This window comes from Coffea eugenioides, chromosome 2 (assembly GCF_003713205.1).
Source record: "Coffea eugenioides isolate CCC68of chromosome 2, Ceug_1.0, whole genome shotgun sequence".
Classification (NCBI taxonomy): domain Eukaryota; kingdom Viridiplantae; phylum Streptophyta; class Magnoliopsida; order Gentianales; family Rubiaceae; genus Coffea; species Coffea eugenioides.
This window is the reverse complement of record NC_040036.1, coordinates 10542796-10562449: the sequence shown is the minus strand read 5'-3', so window position 1 is coordinate 10562449 and position 19654 is coordinate 10542796. Positions and strand designations below refer to the sequence as shown.

At 38.4% G+C, this 19654-nt stretch overlaps 2 protein-coding genes across 2 annotated transcripts; both read left to right on the top strand.

Annotated features, from left to right (window-relative positions):
* Window positions 1-1968: 1968 nt before the first annotated feature.
* On the top strand, window positions 1969-6204 carry LOC113760938 (transketolase, chloroplastic-like). Its single transcript, XM_027303692.1, has 7 exons — window positions 1969-2551; window positions 2802-2892; window positions 3042-3147; window positions 3238-3520; window positions 3680-3828; window positions 3917-4070; window positions 4818-6204. The coding sequence occupies exons 1-7, from the start codon at window positions 2018-2020 to the stop codon at window positions 5784-5786; spliced, it is 2286 nt and encodes a 761-aa protein (XP_027159493.1). The 5' UTR covers window positions 1969-2017; the 3' UTR covers window positions 5787-6204.
* A 3732-nt stretch (window positions 6205-9936) lies between these two features.
* On the top strand, window positions 9937-17748 carry LOC113762700 (lysine-specific demethylase SE14). Its single transcript, XM_027306256.1, has 7 exons — window positions 9937-11434; window positions 11999-12077; window positions 12257-12324; window positions 13097-13247; window positions 13509-14071; window positions 14920-15213; window positions 15447-17748. Exons 1-7 carry the CDS (start codon window positions 10258-10260, stop codon window positions 17459-17461), a joined length of 4347 nt encoding a protein of 1448 aa, XP_027162057.1. The 5' UTR covers window positions 9937-10257; the 3' UTR covers window positions 17462-17748.
* The last annotated feature ends 1906 nt before the right edge of the window (window positions 17749-19654 follow it).

Here is a 19654-nt window from a genome sequence, read left to right as displayed (position 1 = left end):
AAACCGCGCTCTCTCGCGAGCAGTTCGATCAAAAACTCAGACTCGAACTCAAGTTGATCGAGTTCGATTTAAGTTGAGTAGCTCAATAAGCCTAACAAGTCGAGTTTGAATATCCAATGGCAAGGTTCGAACGCTCGTCAAACCTTATGGAGTTTTTAAATTTTAATTTTTTAATACATAATTATTATAAAATTATCCTTGTGCCCACAAAAGTGGTTGAATTTATGAAATGTTTCAAGGCAAATGAATTTTTTTTAAAGATTAATAATATCTTTTTGCTAAAAAATTGTTAAGAAAAATGAAATCCCTAAATCTTCCTGATTTGAGGTTGATAAGGCTCCCATTGACTCAAGCTCCATGTGAGTTGAGCTCGAGTTCTGTGAGCAATATATTGAACTCGAGCTCTAACTTCAATAATGCTACTCGATCGAACTCGAGTATCCTTCCTGCATGTCAAGTGGAGCTTGAGAATGGCGATACTCGAATTCAATCGATTACATCCTTAAATTGTCCCTTAAATGAGTAAAGGGTTAGAAACAAACTTCTTTGTCCATATAAATGGGCCGTCATTATTATATCAATAGGCCGTTCAATGTACGGGCTCTCAAGCAGAATAGAGGCGTCCTGTCAGCAAAGCCTGGGTGTCGAACGATTCTAGTTCCACATTGCTGGAGATGGACCTGAATTTGAGAACAAGATACGGCCCAATCGAAGGGAAATGGTGCATGTGGATTCGAACTTTTGTTAATGATTAAGAAACAGAGAAACAAAATTTGGAAAACAAAATCATATTTCCAACACTTCAAATTAAAATTTATCATTTCGTTTGTCCTGAAATTAGATTAATTACCATTTTCAGATAACAAGTGTAGTCAAAATCATCATTTTTCGTTAATTCCTCATGTGCATAAAACAAGGGCAAAAGATCACCTTTTCTTTTTCTTTTTTTTTTCCTTGTAAGCTTGAGATAAATCCTGTTGTCATATATACTTTTTACTTTCACATTACATTATTATTTAACATTTTAGTTGCTTAGATTATTTCTTTCCTTTTTTTTTTTTGAATGAAAATTTTTTGTTCGAAGTCAATTTCGCAAAGAGATAAGATTGCAGGAAATAAGTTACAAGAACACAAAACTCTTTTAACTTTTCCCTCATACATTAGCAAACTTGATCAAATACAGTGACAATCAATTATCATCGTTGAAGATGATACATTAGGTTTTGATTTTGTCAAAGGCATATATAAGACATGATTGCCTCGAATTCTCTCTTGCTAAAACATACTCCCTCCGTCCCATTTTAATAGTCCTGTTTTCCTTTTTCGTTTGTCCCAAATTGTGGTCAACTTTCCAATTGAAGAATGTAGTTGTATTTTAATTTTTCTAAAATACCCTTATTCAATGTAAGTTGTTGTTACTATAAACCTACCCCATTTAATGAGAGTTTATTCTTTTTTTACCATCAATTCAAGTTCCCATAAAGTTGTACTCTAATTAATGTGAGGGTATTTTAGAAAAATAGCTACCTAAATTGATTGTTCCAACAAAGTTAATTACTTTTTCTTAAACTGTGTGAAAAATGAAATTAGGACTATCAAAGTGGAACGGAGGGAGTATTATAATTTCATTAATATTTACACCGACACCAGATATATCATCAACCAAACCATACGCAGATATCAGACATAATTGTATTTAACTTTAAAAAACAAAAAAGGAAGTCAAATGCAACTTGGCAAAAGATAAATAAATAAATAAAGGACTTCTAGGCTTGTAATGTAGCTACCTGTCGCCTCCTCCCTAGTCCAGGCAGGATCATCAATCTGCTGCATGCCTCTTTGCTCTTTCTACGTGTACGATGTGAATATATGTACGCATCTTTTTTTTAATTGTGTCATCCAAAATCGACAGATGATCTGGTAATCCAAATCCATATGGTCAAATTCGCCAAGTCGCCGAAGTCTCACCTCCTAAACAGCCAAAATCTGTTTCTGCTTGCCTCCTTTGATCGCAATCATGGCCATCTCTTCTCTTCTCCTCAGGCCCTGCCCTCCTATTCTTTCCACCAAACCAACCGCTGAAAACAGCCACAGATGCTATACGAGCAATAGACTGGGATTGAGGTGTTTAACTTGCAAGAACAGTCTCAGGAAAGAGACTGCAGAAACTTCACCCCCGATCAGTGCAACACTTTTCAGTGATTCCGAGTATAAGCATTCGTGGCTGGAAGAGCTAAAAAGAGCATATCCATCTGAAATTTCAAGCCAACAATGGGAAAATGATGATGAAAAGTTTCGAGAATTGGTGGATAAAAGGGGCGTGGACAATGTCAGAATGTTAATAGTAGACTCTGTGAATCATGCAAAAGCTGGCCACCCTGGAATGGCTCTTGGGATGGCTGAAGTGGGCTATTTTCTATACAGGCATGCCATGAGGTATAATCCGAGGAATCCCAAGTGGTTCAATAGGGATAGGTTTGTCTTAAGTGCAGGGCACGGATGTCTTCTTCAATATGTTTGTCTTCATCTTGCTGGATTTCAATCAGTTCAGGTACATATATATCCTTGATATTTGGAGTTCTTTGATTTTATTTTCAACTATGGTTTCTTTAGTGTATATTATCCTGCATAGGTTGATAAAATGCTACCAAATTTAATCATCAATTTTTTTATCTATTGAGATATATAGAACGAGAGAATTTAATGTTCCCATAAATACTTGCAATTCTAAAACAGTAACGTAGAAGGAATTACAAGGTTGATTTTCTGACAGGGGATGTTTTTTTAATTGTCTTACCTAGATTGAAGACCTGAAACGTTTAACTAAGCTTGGTAGTAGGACTCCAGGTCACCCAGAGAACACAATTACTGATGGAATTGAAGTCACAACTGGTAAGGAAACTCTAATTGATTGGATTGTTGTCATAGTTGCTAAAGGATGATATACACCATTGCCATCTTTCTTTAGCATATAAGATTTAGCAAATTTTGATCTGTGTCTAATACTTTTTGCACCCTTTATTAATGTCTTGGGAAATCAGGCCCCCTTGGGCAAGGCGTACCCAATGCGGTTGGTCTGGCCCTAGCAGAAGCACACCTGGCTGCTAGATTCAACAAGCCTGATGTTGCCATAGTTGACCACCGAACGTAAGCAGATTTCTAGTCCTCTTTCAACTCATTCAATACTCCTATGAATTTGTAAAAATGCTAACACTGACCTGCTGATTGTTAATTTAGCTATTGCATTATGGGGGATGGCTGTGCTATGGAAGGCATATCACATGAAGCTGCATCGTTGGCTGCACACTGGAAACTTAATAAGCTTACACTAATCTATGATGACAACCACAATACTATTGATGGTTCTACAGACCTTGCATTTTCTGAAGACATATCAGCTCGATTTCAGGCTCTAGGATGGAAAACAATTACAGTGGATCTCAGGAATGGAGAACTGAAATTGTTTGAGAATGCACTTCTCTCTGCTTATGGTGAGACTGAGAAACCGACTTTCATCAGGGTATGTGGGGATTCGCTCAGTACAAGCAAACAGCTTGCTTCCCAGACCTTTCTGTAGATACAAGTCTTGTGATTGAAGGAAACATCAAACGCTTAAACCTGGTCACATTTGTCCTCAATTACAAGATTGCTGAAGTATGAAAATTTTCATGTTTTTCAGGTCAAGACTACTATTGGGAAATTGTCGAAGAAGGAAGGAACTTCGAAAGCTCATCATGGTACCTTTGATGAAGATGATGTAAAACAAATGAAACAAAAGGTCAAATGGGAGAATCAGCAGCCGTTCCATGTGATTCCTATGATCTATAGGTAATGACTCAGTGGAACAGCAGTTTTACCAGTTCAATTTTATAAGAAGCGAAAAGAATGAAGCAGCTCTTTATATAATCTTCTTTAGGGAAATGCAAATTCAGGCGGATCAGGGAGAAAAGTTGGAGGCGATGTGGACATCCAAGCTGCATTATTACCAAACTGCATATCTGGAGGAAGCGGTAGAATTTAATGCTCTCCTTCATGGTGGACTAGTTCCAGGCTGGGAGAGTTCTTTACCGGTGAATATCATGACATTCCTTCTTAGAGTGTAATTTGTCATTTTACTTGCTTACGTCTATTAAAACATTCTTTTCTCACGAAATGTGAATCAATCAAGTCTCAGCAACTCCAAGTACTTAAAAAACATTAAATGAAGGATGAACCACTGTAATTGCAGGCCATGGCGTGTGCAACCTATCCAAGATCTAGGCCGCATTTAAGATTCATGGAAAAGTTGGGGTATACCTTGCATTCAATTTCACCCTCTACCTCCACACACACACAAAGGATTAGAACTTAGTTTGGCGGAACTTCTAAACCTACTGTCTAGGAGAATTTGGAGGTTGACATTTTGCAGTGTAGATTCAGAGGCCTTTATATATCTAGGTGACCACGGCATCAAATTTACTCCCCTCCGTTGTTCTTCTGTAAAAGACGGAGATCTGCCAGGTGTTGCACCCACCTTGCTGCAGCCAAATTCAGTTATAAAGACCACGTTTTTCCTTATTGGACCTGATTTCAGTTGCTTCTGCATCTTTAAATCATTAAATTTTGGACCATCGATCCTTTTGATGAATCTGAGCAGTCAGCATGTGAATGGTATTCTTTTGGCCTAAATGACAGCCTGAAGTCATCTAGTTTGCATCTTATTACAGATGGGTTTAAGGCATTGTCTTCTTGTGTCTTTAGTCTTCCCAACAATACTATGATATCTGCTTATTACTCAGAATATTACCAAACTGATCTCTGAGTCTCTTACTGAACAGCAATGGTCAATAACTGACCCAGTGGATGCAACTCGAGGGTATTCGGAGAAATGTTTAAACCAACTTGCTAAAGTGCTACCAGGTCTAATTGGTGGAAGTGCAGATCTTGCCAGCTCTAATAAAGCCTATCTTCATGACTGCGGAGATTTCCAAAGGGAAAATTACAAGGGAAGGAATATTAGGTATGGAGTACGAGAACATGCAATGGGTGGAATTTCAAATGGTATTGCGCTGCATGGAGGTGGTTTAATACCATTTGCTGCAACTTTCCTTATTTTCTCCGACTACATGAAAAATTCCATCCGACTCTCAGCTCTCAGTCATGCTGCAGTTACCTACATTATGACTCATGATTCAATTGGCTTAGGAGAGGATGGACCAACACACCAACCCGTGGAGCAGCTTGCTGGCCTAAGAGCAATTCCTCGCCTATTGGTTTTTCGACCTGCTGATGGCAATGAGACTGCTGGAGCTTATAAGGTAGCTGTTGCAAACAGAGATGTGCCTAGTGTTATTGCATTATCAAGACAAAAGTTGGCAGCTAACGTGGAGGGAACATCCTCAGATGCCGTAGAAAGAGGAGGGTACATTGTAAGTGACAACTGTGGTGAGGAATTACCAGAAATCATACTAATTAGTACTGGATCAGAGCTATGTCTCTGTGAAGCAAGTGCCAATTTGCTGAGGAAGGAGGGGAGGAGAGTGAGGGTGGTTTCATTAGTGTGCTGGAGACTGTTTGATAGGCAACCACAGGAATACAAGGAGGATGTGCTGCCATCAGGAGTTTCAAAACGTTTGAGTGTCGAGGCAGGCTCGCCATTAGGCTGGAGGGAATATGTTGGGGAAAAGGGCAGCGTGCTTGGTGTGGAAGAGTTTGGGGCTAGTGGCGCATATTTGGATGCATTCAAGAAGTATGGCTTTACAGAAGAAAATGTCACCAGAATAGCAAAGTCGCTTCTCTCCTGTTAAAACTTACAGATATTAGGATGAGTGCACCCGTTTCCGAGAAGAAAGAGATGAGGAAATCTTATTCCTTTCCTAGGTCAAATACATTCCGGCATAATCAAGCAGGCGCAATAGTTTTCTAGCTATATAATGATCTACAAATAAGCTGCTAGTGCTAGGTGGAGACTGGAGAGTTTGCTGGATACGTTTCTGTTTCTGAGAGATTAAGAGTTTGCTGGAAACGTTTTTTTCCCTGCTTAATATCTTTCTCGACTTGATGATCGTACTTCATGAAGCCTGCAATATATGTAAACTACTTGTTGAGAAGAAGCTTTCCAATGTGCAAGTAAGCAATCTACCCTGTCTGGCATAGGAAAATAATGCTCCTCAATTCAGATTTAGGTCGTTTACTCATGATCTGAACCTCAGATACTCATCTTTTCTTCTTCTTCTTCTTCTTCTTTTTAATTTTTATTTGTCTCCTCCTAACAATTTCAGAAATGCCAACTTCAAAAAACCTGCTTATGTATCTGTCAGCCATGAGGAAACAAATTCACTGAAAATACAAGAACGTAACCTGCAATTACGCTCCCCAGAAGCCGTTTTAAGTATTACCTAAGCTCATAAAAACTGCTCAAGATGTCCATCGAAATCCTTTCTTGACTAGTTCTGCATCGAAATACTTGTGACTACGAACGCACAATTATTGTTTTTGTAGCACTAGATTACTTTTTCCACAAATCAAAGCACCTCTTGTAGGAAGCGTTATATGCTCTGATTGCATTTCTCGCTGGAACTTTGATAATCAGCACATGCTTAACTCTTGGCTCTAGTAGCTATGCCTCAAAGCTGACCAATTAACAGGTGAATCATTGCCAAAAGGTAAAAGAGAAAACTGCATTGTGTTCATTAGGGGTGCTATGAATTTTGCACCTTTAAAAGATGACGAACGAATGAGAAACTGAGAATACAATCAGTTTCTTAATCAGCGCCTTCAAGAGTTGAAGAGTGGTCCATAAATTGTGCTTAGGTGTATAAATTTCTCTCTCTCTCTATTGACAAGAGAACTCACAGCCGTTACCCGAGAATGCGTAATGGGTAATACCCTACCAACCACACGGAAATGGGTAATACCCTACCAACCACACGGAAAGGTAAGACACATTAGGCAAGTCCTATACAACGGCAGCAGGAGAGATTCGAATCCAGATGTTTCAGGAGAGATTCGAATCCGGATTGACAGAAAGGCATCACACCAATCGCTACCATCTCTTTTTTTGTTTTCTTGGTTTTCATTTTAGAGGATATGCTTCTTGTTGGATGGTCATTAAAAAAAAACTCTTTGTAATTGTTAAAAAGAATAATACAACAAATAAAATCATGAGATAAAGCTAGTGACCATGGAACATAAGACAAATATTACCAAATACGAGAAGAGTTTGGACAAAAAAAGACAAGTACACGACGTGATTACCTTGGATCCTGAACCCCTTCTTCTGATAACCACTAGCACATCAAAACTGAAAAAGCCAATCAGAAGAACATTCTAATTATAGTCATTAATTGGTCCATTACATCACCAACAAATCTTTGCTATTAAAAGAATGGTAGGTAAACATTGAGAAGCTTCAAGCCTCCAAGAACCATTCAATTAAGCTTCTGTTCTAAATGATGACAAGCGTCTACCCTCAATTTTCTTCATAAAATCCTCCTAACCGTTCCAAAAAGAAATCACAAAAACTTTCTTCCACATACCATGTTAAATTAATCCTATAAATAGTGACAGGAAAGGTAATACTGCCCTTTTAAATATCCACATTCATACTAGTACCAAAGGGACTTAACTATCAAGTATCAACATAAAGGTACTAGAACAAGAAAATGGCTGTGAAGAAAGTGAGTTTGACAGCCCTTTTGGTGTGTGCTTTGGTTTTGATGCTTTGGGTCAACATGATTGGAGCATTATCGGATTGTGCTAAAGGGTGCATGCCCACCTGCATGCAGGTTGACGGTGCCTCGGAGAATGGTTGTTCCCAGGCCTGCAAGCAATATTGTGATCAAGTAAATGGAGATGGTGGGGGACACTTCTGAAGAAGATGGGAATTCAAACCACATCCTTTCTCTGTGGGAAAGGAAAATCATGTTCAGACCTTAATTTTAGGGTCGCGCTTCGTGCAACTTCTGGGATGTCTCCAAGAATTCCACAAAAAATTTAGGTTTATCTTTTTTTTTTTTTGTCCTTTTAGAATGCTTAATTAAGATGTTTGAGAATCAGCAGGGGGCCATGCTTCCTTTGTTTTGTATTCAAATGGTGTACAGCATAGAGGATCATTTTATGTTGTTCTATGATTCAATTATGCATATGAGTCCATCTATACAGAGCGACAGATCACGACATTTTTAAACGATAGACACCCTAATATCTAATTTAGACGCTTAAGTGATTTGAATATTTTAAGAAGCTGTTAATTATTTCTGTGCGGAAGCATGTCGAGGTCTAAAGTTTGTCTGATGCTGATATTGATTGAAAATAATTCAAATGGCTATTTTGCAATAATACTCGACTAATTGTAGTTTTCATCTCTTTTAGTTTAGAGTTAGGCCTACGTTCCAGTATTAAACCATCGCAAGGGGAGAAAAAACAAGAGGAAAATTACTGTCTTCCTATTGGAGATGCAATGAGACGTATCAACGAATACGAATTTAACCGAAAAAAAGAAAAAAAAAATCATGCTCCATGAAATCCAGTCTTATAATAAGTATTAACAAAACTCAAACCTTTATAGCTAGTTCTTGTTATTAACGCTTTCAAAAATTGCACTTTCTAAGCTAGAAGGAGATGGCTAACCCCTTCCATTCTCATGTTTAAAGAGCAAGGCATTTATTCACTACTTTTTTTTTTTTTTATGTAAATCTCGAACTTTAAATTAGTAGAAAAAAAAAAAGAATCATTTTACGCGAGCAATATTTTTCACTTGTGCAGTCTAACTACATCATTTATATTTGTACAAAAAAGGTAGATTGCAGAATTTGCCAAAACAAAACTACAAAGCTTCAAATACATTAAACAAAGCCCCATTCAGAAACCATTTTTTTTCTAATTTGTTGCCCTACGACTTGACATAAATCCATGAAACATTCAGTCGTAGAAATTGTACAAGAGTTGTTGGAGTTGTTCGAGGTAACTGTATACATTTAATTCTAGAACCAGAATGAACATATGATATCTGCAGAAAGCTTTAGATGCTCAATATTATTCTTACTTAACATATCTGTTCATGTACAAAATTTCTGCCAAATCTCTTAATCTTGGAAGAAGCTTCAAGTTGACCTGCTTACAGAATGTACATTATCCTTGCACCTCCCCAGTCTAGATTTCAATGGCTTAGTCACAAATTTTGGAGTTTATGCTTTGATCAACTTTAAGAAACTGTAAGTGGAATCATCAAGCCACACATGAATTTCAAGAATTCTTGATATTCTACTTCCATTTCATTTTTTTCTGCTCGACCAAGAACTTATGGATGGATTTCTTTTCTCAATTAATTTTTTCCCCTTCACGTTATTATGTCCGTTTATTCTTAGGCCTATTAAGACAAAACAATCGAATTGGATTTCTTTCCTCTAATCCATCAATGAAAGAAGTTTTTTAATCTATAATTTTTATGTACTCTATCATCTCCTCTCTACACCTAATTGTTAGGTTTATAATTCAAATTCCGAATTTAGGGAGGACGCTTAAGCTCTCTCCTGACCACAGGCCAACTCGAGTGGTTTCTTTATTCTATAATTATCTCCTGACCACAGGCCAAAACTCGGGTGGTGTCTTTATTCTATAATTATGAGTCTAATTAATGATTATTGGCATCAAATATCAATCCAAACCTGGGGCAAATTAGTCTTTTCAACCCCCCATGTTGGTTATCCACGTCAGCAAACCTGTTGGCGCTGTCTCAAAAATTGGGCGGTTAGAACACGATGCACCAAAGTCCGGAACGCCACGCCCGCTGGGGTCCAACCCCTTAATCGTACGGATAAGCAACAGTGTATTCAGTGGTGCAGTGTGCACCGCAGCACACGCTAATAAAATTACGTGCAAATATACTATCCTACGCACCTCACAGATAAAAATTCCTCAGATTTATTGCTCAAAACCTAGATAGAGATTCACAGGTACAACTCCAGCTCTATTCTTGGCAGCTCCTCCTTCACCACAAATTTGCATTTCCAGGTTCTATACTTCATAATTACCATTTTTCTTGAATTCCTGGTTTTTCATATTATATTTCAAAATTTCAATTCCTTGGCCTTTTCTTGCTATAAAAAGTTGGTGAAGTATCAATTAGGTCAAAAACCCAGGAATTATCCCTTCAATTGAGGGTTTTTCATGTATTGATTGATAATGTATTATTGGGTGCTGATTAGATATGACGTTTAATTACATTACGTAAATTGTTGTGGTCGAGCGTTGGATGCATTGAACTTAGATGTGGTTATGGTTTTGAATATTGTGGATCGAATGGGGGCTGTGGAAATACCAAAATGGCTTGAAGAGTTGCCTTTGGCACCAGAATTCCGGCCAACAGATACTGAATTTGCAGACCCAATAGCTTATATATCAAAGATTGAGAAAAAAGCAAGTGCCTTTGGTATATGTAAAGTGATTCCACCAGTGCCTAAGCCTTCAAAAAGATACGTTCTTTATAACTTGAATAAGTCACTTTCCAAGTGTCCAGAATTGGGTTCGGAGGTAAATGTCAGTTCTTCAATGAACATGAATGATGGGGCTGAAGGGAGTAATGGTTCTGAGGCTCGGGCAGTTTTTACAACTAGGCATCAGGAATTAGGTCAGAATGGGAAGAGGGTGAAGGGAGCAGCTGGGAATCAGTTGATAGGAGCTCCAAAGCAAGTATGGCAAAGTGGGGAAGTTTATACATTGGAACAGTTTGAAGCGAAGTCAAAGAATTTTGCTAAGAGTCAACTAGGGGTGGTTAAAGAGGTTTCCCCATTAGTTATAGAAGCAATGTTTTGGAAAGCTGCTTCAGAGAAGCCCATATATGTGGAGTATGCGAATGACGTGCCTGGCTCTGGATTTGGAGAACCAGAGGGATCATTTCGATATTTTAATAGGCGAAGGAGGCGGAGGCGGAAAAGGGGGACTTTCGATAGAAATAACCAAGGTAGTTCCTGTAACAATGACCATGTAACTAACTGTAGCAGTACTGTGAATTATAGTAGTGTGGATAAGGATGCACAGGCATCTAACTTGCATTCAGAGGTTTCTGGAGCATCTACATCGCTACCATCCATGTCATTGGACCAGTCTGAAAATTTTTCTGATGGAAAGTTTTCAAATGCTAGTAATGAGATGCATGGAACAGCAGGTTGGAAGCTATCAAACAGTTCTTGGAATTTGCAAGTAATTGCAAGATCTCCTGGGTCACTGACACGCTACATGCCAGATGATATACCTGGTGTTACTTCTCCAATGGTTTACATTGGAATGTTATTCAGCTGGTTTGCTTGGCATGTTGAAGATCATGAACTTCATAGCTTAAATTTCCTTCATACGGGCTCCCCAAAGACATGGTATTCAGTTCCAGGAGATTATGCATTTGATTTTGAAGAGGTCGTTCGCCTTCAAGCTTATGGGGGAAATACTAACCCTTTAGGTATGTTTGTGCTTTCAGTTTCAGATTTATATGAAGGAAAAGTGCCAAAATTGATATTCTTTCAGTTTTATCAAATGTTTTTTGGTGCTCAGAGAAATTTGTACGAAAATGTAAATAACCACAGCTCTGGAGTGCACTTTGCATTGCTGGTAAAATATCCAGCTAAAATAGTTGCATTTTCTATGCTGTTTTTTCTCCATGAAGATGGAAGAATCACTGTCTGAAGTGCACTTACTCTATCTTGTTCTATTTGTGGACGTCTCTTGAAATATGCTTTAGCTGTCAGCCTATTTCTGGGATGAAAAATTGGAGCTGAGATAAAAATTGCATCATCTCCTTAGTTTTTTTTTTGTTTTGAGTGATCATTCTGAGTTCAAAGAGAGAAGTTTGATTTCATGATTGGAGGTTAGAGAATGTTTTAGCAAAAGCTTGGTTTTGTCAACTGCATTGGTCATGGAGTTTCTTTTGCTTCAACTGGCACCATAAAGTCTTACATTGATTCTTTAAGATTTCCTGCTTTTGTGTATTTTCCCTGTTTAAGTTCAGTTGTTTGTAAATTTTTAGATGCACTGACTCTCCTGGGTGAGAAGACTACTCTTTTTTCACCAGAAGTTATTGTTGCAGCAGGCATCCCATGTTGTAGGTGGGTTGTTTTCTCTAGAACCATATTCAGTTTCATTTAATCTCTTTATTCCTATAAACTCTTGCATAATGAGGCTTGACAGGAACTCATACTGATTTATTGGAGTTCTGAGCTACAAGTATGATAGTGGATGATTCCAGCCACTAATAGCTAATTACTGGTCTTGTCATCTTTGCTAGGCTAGTTCAGAATCCTGGTGAGTTTGTTGTGACTTTCCCAAGGGCTTACCATGTAGGATTCAGCCACGGTAAATTTCTCTCCTTATAAGAGTATTCCTGTTCAAATTATGTATAATGTTTCTTTAGTTTATTGTTTTACTATGCATTACCAATTTTCCACCTTTGACAACTTAGACCAAATGTTATTCAAGCTGGAGTTCTGGGCTCTTATGCATAGTGATTTAACTGCTTGCAAACTTCCATGAGATTTACTTTTATAATCATCTGTAGACTACAATATGTTACCTTTGTCAGAAAATTGTTTTTCTAGTAGCAAGTGTACGTTAAACCTTGACATGGTCGGGGAGAGCTGCAATTTTTGCTTCTACCATATTCACACTTGTTGGCCATACTATTTTTCAGTCACCAGATCTTTGGTTGCAATGTCTGTTGCAAGTGTCTTAGATATATGTGAAACAGATATTATTGTTTTCTTTTCAATTTTCCATTTCTTTTTTTTTTTCCCAGATGTAATCAGGAAGTGGTTTAGGACATTGTAGAATAATATATCCAATGGGGTTATGGACAGTGGTACTATTAGTTGTGTCAATCAATTAGCACCTAATGTTCACAGTTTGAATATTTTGAATATTTCACATGCAAAGATTGTTAGAGATTGTGGCATGAAAAATTGTGGTATAATCAGGGGTTGCAAGATGGTACACAGTGTTTTAACCATTAATCTTTTCAAATATTGTTCTGTCACTATTTGTAAATTCCATAAAAATCCTTGCTGTTCTATATATTTATGGTGGCCTTTTATTCATTATTATGACAGTGTATGTTCATTTCTGGTTATAGGTTTTAATTGTGGAGAAGCTGCAAACTTCAGTACTCCTAAGTGGCTTACAATAGCCAAAGAAGCCGCTGTTCGCAGAGCCGCGATGAATTACTTGCCCATGCTTTCTCATCAGCAGCTGCTATACCTGTTGACAATGTCTTTTGTATCAAGGTCAGATTTTGTCCTCTTATTTAAAATGTCCACATAACTTTCTTAATCTACTTGTAAGTTGTTCATCTTATTCAGTTTTATGGGCATTTCCAGCTTTCAGCCTTGCTTGAGGCTTGGTTGTTCAAATATTTCAACTTCCACATTTTCATTTACTTCTGTGCATTATAGGTTCTTTTTCTTATTGCCGACAGGGATACCATATGAATTGGTTAGCGACCTGTAATCATAAGTTTGACGTAGTGGATCTATTTTGAATGACAGAGTGCCAAGATCCCTACTACCAGGAGCACGAAGCTCTCGTCTCAAAGATCGTCAGAAGGAAGAACGCGAGCTCTCGGTAAAGAAAGCATTCATAGAAGATATTTTAAAGGAAAACCATCTGCTAACTATTCTTCTTCAGAAAAATTCATCTTATCGTGTGGTACTATGGGATGTGGATTTGCTGCCAGCTTCAAGTAAGGACTCTGAATTGTGCAGTACTGTTGTAACTGATGGGACACAAAGAAGAGAAGACAGTCATCCTGACAACTGCAGTAACCAAGATCTTTACACGCAGATGAGCTTGTATATGGACACTATTACTGATTTTTATGTAGATGATGCTGATGACATACAAAATGATTATCAAGTTGATTCTGGAACTTTACCCTGTGTTGCCTGTGGTATTCTTGGTTTTCCTTTTATGGCTGTGGTACAACCATCCGAGCAAGCATCGAGAGACCTGCTGCCTGAGGATCAGGCTATGACTCAACAATTAGGAGTTTGTCAACCAGCGGGTTGTAAATCCTTGGATCTTGATTTTAGGGCTGAAAGCTGTATTCCAGGTATAAGGCTCACAAGACAACCTTATATGTGATTTTTTACATGTATGCTTCTTTGTCAAACCATGAAATTCATTTTTGTCTTATGTTTTTTCTCTTACTTTTGGAGTCATTCTTTCAGTGTCATATGGTAGTAGGTGGTTTACAGAGTAGGTTGGTAAGTTGCGATACTAAGTGAAATACTTGCCTTTATTGTCTATTGCATGTTCTGAGTATAATATGGAGTGTTTTGAATTCTCCATTCCTTTTCACCTTGATCTGATTGTGCAGCTCTTTTGCATGGTCTTATTATGACATTACCATTACAAGCACTTTGTAACAAGTTAAGTTATTTGGTATGTGGCTTACTATCATGAAGCTGCCTACGTAAGTTCTCCCAGTGAATTCCAGTGTCTTTTCACATGTGGAGAACTTCTTTTAGGATTTTCATCATGGCCTGCACTTTGGTTGACTTTAGATCTTTCTGTCTTATTATTAGTTATCACGGAACATTCTGCAAAGTACATTATATTATATTATATGCTGCAAAGTACACATTTTAAGTCCATAGTTTGAGTTATACGTCCTGAATAGCTGGTTTGCTGCTACTTTCTGTTTGTAATGGCTGATTTGTGTATATGCTTTGTATTTACCTCTCAGTTTGATGTATTAATGGGAATATATCATACTGGACAGCTTCTTGTTCAGATTTAAATCTATCAGTTTACTTCTATGCTGGTGCATTAAATTTTATCTTGCTAAGATACTGTAGATACATGAACCAAGGTGCCGAACCTTGGAACAGTCGATGCATTAGAATTGAACAACATGAAAGGTCATTAATGCTGACAGTGGGTCTTAAAATGCAACAGAGACAAGAAAGCCAGTTAAGAAGAATATTAACCATCCAGATGAAGCATCTCCTTTTGCTGAATCAAGCCCATCCACTTGTTCTCATATGGAGGAGGATGCCCTGTCTGTAGACATTAATACTTCATCATTTCCAGTGCACGTAACGGCTTCTTCAGCAGTCAAGTTTGACGGGGGGTGGAACCTTTCAACTGGCTATTTCAGACCTCAATTGTTCTGCCTGGAGCACGCAATTGAAACCGTGGAGCTATTGCGCCCCAAAGGTGGTGCAAATGTGCTTGGAATATGCCATTCAGGTAACAATAGATTGATGAATTTCAGTTCATTATTAGATAAAAATGCATGAAGTGGATCGCTCCTGTCTTTTCAACCATGCTAAATTTATGTTGTCACCCTAATGAAAGATTTTGCTCTTCTCCCTTCTCCACTTGACGAAGAAATGACTGGATTGTACTTCATTATCCTTCTTTTGCATGTGAATGTCGCTTATGAATTGGATAAAGTGGTCCTCGGTTTTCAATATTTGTAGACTTCCAGAAAATAAAAGCACACAGTGCAGTTGTAGCGGAGGAAATTAGCATCCCTTTTAACTACAACGAGATTCCATTAGGAAATGCATCCCAGGAAGACCTGTACCTGATTGATCATGCAATTGAAAATCAAGAAAAAGATGAAGGTGCACAAGATTGGACCTCAAAATTGAATCTCAACTTACGCCACTGTGTAAAGATGAGAAAGAACTTCCCATCCCAGAAAGTGAAGCATGCATTGGCTTTAGGTGGGTTGTTTTCTGATGGAGTTCTTCACTTAAAGGCTTTGAAGTGGCAATCCAGGAAATCACGTTCAAAAAGGAATGCAGATCCTACAAACTTTAGCAAGCCATCTGTGAGCATCCAGACTGAGAAAGTTGAAGAACCGGTAGAAAAGTCGGGAAGCAGAATGAGTAGGAAACTAGGTCAAGTAATGATCCAATATTATAGGAAAAGACACAAGTCGAAGCCTCGTGGTTCTGAGGGAGCCATTAAGGCCTTGGTGGTTTCTGAGAAACATCCTTCTGATGAAATTTCAGGTGCTGACAGTGGAAATTGCAAGGAAAAGGAGAGAGACATGTCTATGAATACTCATGTTAGAGTTGAAGGTGCAGGGAAGGGCGCTTCAGGGCCAACTTGTTTGGCCTACAGTAGGAAGTCTAAGTTGCGGAATGAAGGTCAAAAAGTTGTATCAGGTGGAGGTCTGAACGAAAATCTTTCTCCATTGAAACTTGTAGATTCTTCTATTGCTACTAACCCAGTGGCTGGGAATATAAATGTTCATACTGGAAGTGGTATGTCAGACGAACTTGTCGAGCTGAATAAAAACTACGATTTACTTTTGAAGGACTCCCACAAATTGTCCATGATCAATGTTGCCGAGGAAACTGACGAAAACCATGACTCAGTAAATTCTGAAAATTCTGCAGGTTCACTTGGCATTTCTGTTTATGATACTGAAAGTTCTGAAGTGATGAGGGAGGATGAAATTGTCTGTCGAATCAACATGGCAAAGATGACATGTGATGTCGTAACAACAAATGAATCTGAAAGGAAGTATCACAGAAATGCTGATGGGGATGTTCTCATGAAAGAGGCCTCTGAACCTGCCCCGTCATGTCCTCATGCTGATGAATCTTCTGGGGAAAGGTGCAATCAACAAGTTGAGACAACAGTTCTAGATAAATGTCAAATGAGCAGTGGCGAAATGGAGAAAGAAATCTCCTCAATGAAGGGAGCTGATCGGGAAAGAGCTGTTTCAAGTGATGTTCTGACATCGAATACATCTAACCCTTCCTTGACGGAAGAACTTGAAGCACCTCGAGAGATGCCTGCTGATGATCAACAGCAACGTGACAATCAGAGTTGCACCTTATTTGAGAACAAGGAGGTGGATGATGCAATTTCTACCCTAGAACAATTCCAACATACTGAAAAAATGAGAAGCAAAAGAAAAAGAGAAGTGGATATCCAAAATGAAGATCAACCAAATTTTGGCAGCTTCAGTAGAAGTCCTTGTGAAGGTCTAAGGCCAAGGACCAAAAGAGATGCTGCAGGAGACACGACTGGTGCCGAAAAGCCCTTTGAGGATTTAAGCAAAGGAAGGAAGGTGAACAAGCATTTAAATGGTTCGGATCTGCACAAGCACAAGAGAGAGCAAAAGAGATGCTCTCACAAGTGCAGCATAGAAGGCTGCCGAATGAGCTTCCAGACCAAGGCAGAGCTAGTCCTACACATGCGTGATCGCTGTCCAGTACAAGGGTGTGGGAAAAGGTTCAGCTCCCACAAATATGCAACATCTCACCAGCGGGTTCATGATGATGATAGGCCACTAAAATGTCCGTGGAAGGGGTGCAGAATGACATTTAAGTGGGCTTGGGCAAGGACTGAACACATACGAGTCCACACCGGGGAGAGACCATACAAGTGCAAGGTTGATGGGTGTGGCCTTAGTTTCAGGTTTGTATCAGACTTCAGTCGGCATAGACGGAAAACTGGCCATTATGTCAACTAACCAAATAGGTTAGTTTTTGTAACATATCAGATCGGGGTTGGTGGATTCTTGGGGTCAAAAAATAGACCTCAAGAAGCATGTAAAACGGGAATGCTCTGGTCATTCGGCTTTTTGGAGTAGGGTGGGGTAGACTCTTTGAAATGTACATTGCTTTAGCTTAGAATGATTGCTCTGGTAGTGATATTCGTCTCGTCTCAAAAAAAGAAGCATAGATTTGATATTTCATGGATAGTGGATGCATGTTCTTGCTTATTTTATTTCATGACACCTGTCTTTTGTTTTGTGCACTGGTTTTAGTCGCACAAGGAAACTGTAAGGCTCCAAATTAAAGTAGGCTCGTCTCGACTAATCATTAATGATCGATCATTTTTTTGGATGCTTTAGTGAATGTCCAGAATGTTTCTGCTTAGTCAAGTTCTTCCTTGGCCAACTAAACGGTCCCTGTTGTCTTCCAGTAAAAGCTGCTGAGTGGGGACTTTTACTTCCATGCCAGTGATGTTGGGAAATCCACGGCAACATACCAATCATGGTTCGCCGGCCGAATCATAACTGGAACGGAAGGGATCGGTACGGTACCGATCTTCGAATTGCGAATATGATAATATCATATCCGCGATGACTCGTTCTGACTCGGTCGATATTGACTGATTCGAATCCGTGATGCATGATATCGGCAGATATATTCGAGTCAACTCGGAGTCGACTCCGATATTTTTTTAAATTATGTCTTTTTTAGTATTTTTTAATTTTAGTAATTTTTTCAAAAATTTTGGAAACTTTAATGTGTTATAATGTTTGTATCACATGATATTCAATCGATATGTCGTGACGGACATGGAACAATCGAGACCGCGACCCACGGTGAACCATGATACCAACCCACCCGTCATCCCAACTGACAAGGGATAAGCGCATATTTTTAACACCAACTTTGTACCTCGTAGGAGGTGTTCCGAGCAACCGCTAGTGTCTCAGGATTTGATCTTAGCAGCTTATAAACACTATAGCCACGTGTGATCTCCCGATTTGGGAGCGAGAATTGATTGGAAAAACAGATGAACCATGAGAGGAAGGCTTGTCCTTGCTGGCCGACAGAAAATTATATAATTGAGTGTAGAACGATAAATTGCTGCATGGATACTGCATAATGTCCAAAGTTGTGCTTATATGTCTGAGGAAGAAGAATCCCAATCATGTTCGCAGCTTCTTTAAACTCTCTAGTCTCTTACATGTTAGGCTGGTGTTATTCAAAAAACCAATTAAATCCGATTTCTTGATTAATCTTAGGATGACGATGGAGATGGGTACCAATCCCATGGAGAGTTATAAAAATCTTAGAGATGACAATGGAGATGGGTACCTATCCCACGGAGAGGATGAAAAACTTTTCTTTTCCACTTTAAATGGGGCAAGACAGGATGGATGCTCTCGTCCTACCTCGCGCTGTCTCCCATTTAAATTAATTAATTTAAATAAATAATACACACACACGAGCATAATCTAATAATTGGAGTAATGAGCGTAGAATATTGATTAATTGAATTATGTTTTTTTTTTTATACTTTGAATATAAAATGTTTGAAGAAAATAAGAAACCTAAGCTACCAAACCCTTACACTATTTTCCTCTTTTATTTTTTTTTCTTTTTCCTTGCACAAATTAAGGAAAATGAAATATAAGAAATGAAAATAGTGGCATGTAATTTTCAAAGTTGGGTCTATTCTATATGCCTCGAAAGAATATTAGCGGATGCCAAATTACTCTTTTTAACTTCTACAGAAACTCTTTAAACTCCAAAACCACTTCACTGTATAACGCCAGTATGGATTAGACATTAAACGCAACTTCTCTGCAAAATGCAACCATCAATTTCTTTCTTTGTTTTTTGAACTTTTGCTTAGATTTTGAGGAAAGTAACCAAACCATTATTGAGTTTGAAATTCTGAAACTAATGATGTAGCACAAGAAATCCAGTCGTTGTCTCCACTTTGTGGGGATTATTAGTACAGGTCAGGATTACTTTTTAATCTTCCAAGCTCGAAGGCCTAAACACTGGATTGATTATGTGCTAACCCACTGCGTGTTAAACGACTAAATATAGACCAGACAATGACGACTTTGACAGGCGTCGCTGTTAGTGTGTGTGTGGCAATTCTTTCCAAGAACTACTGAATATAGACGAGACAACAATAA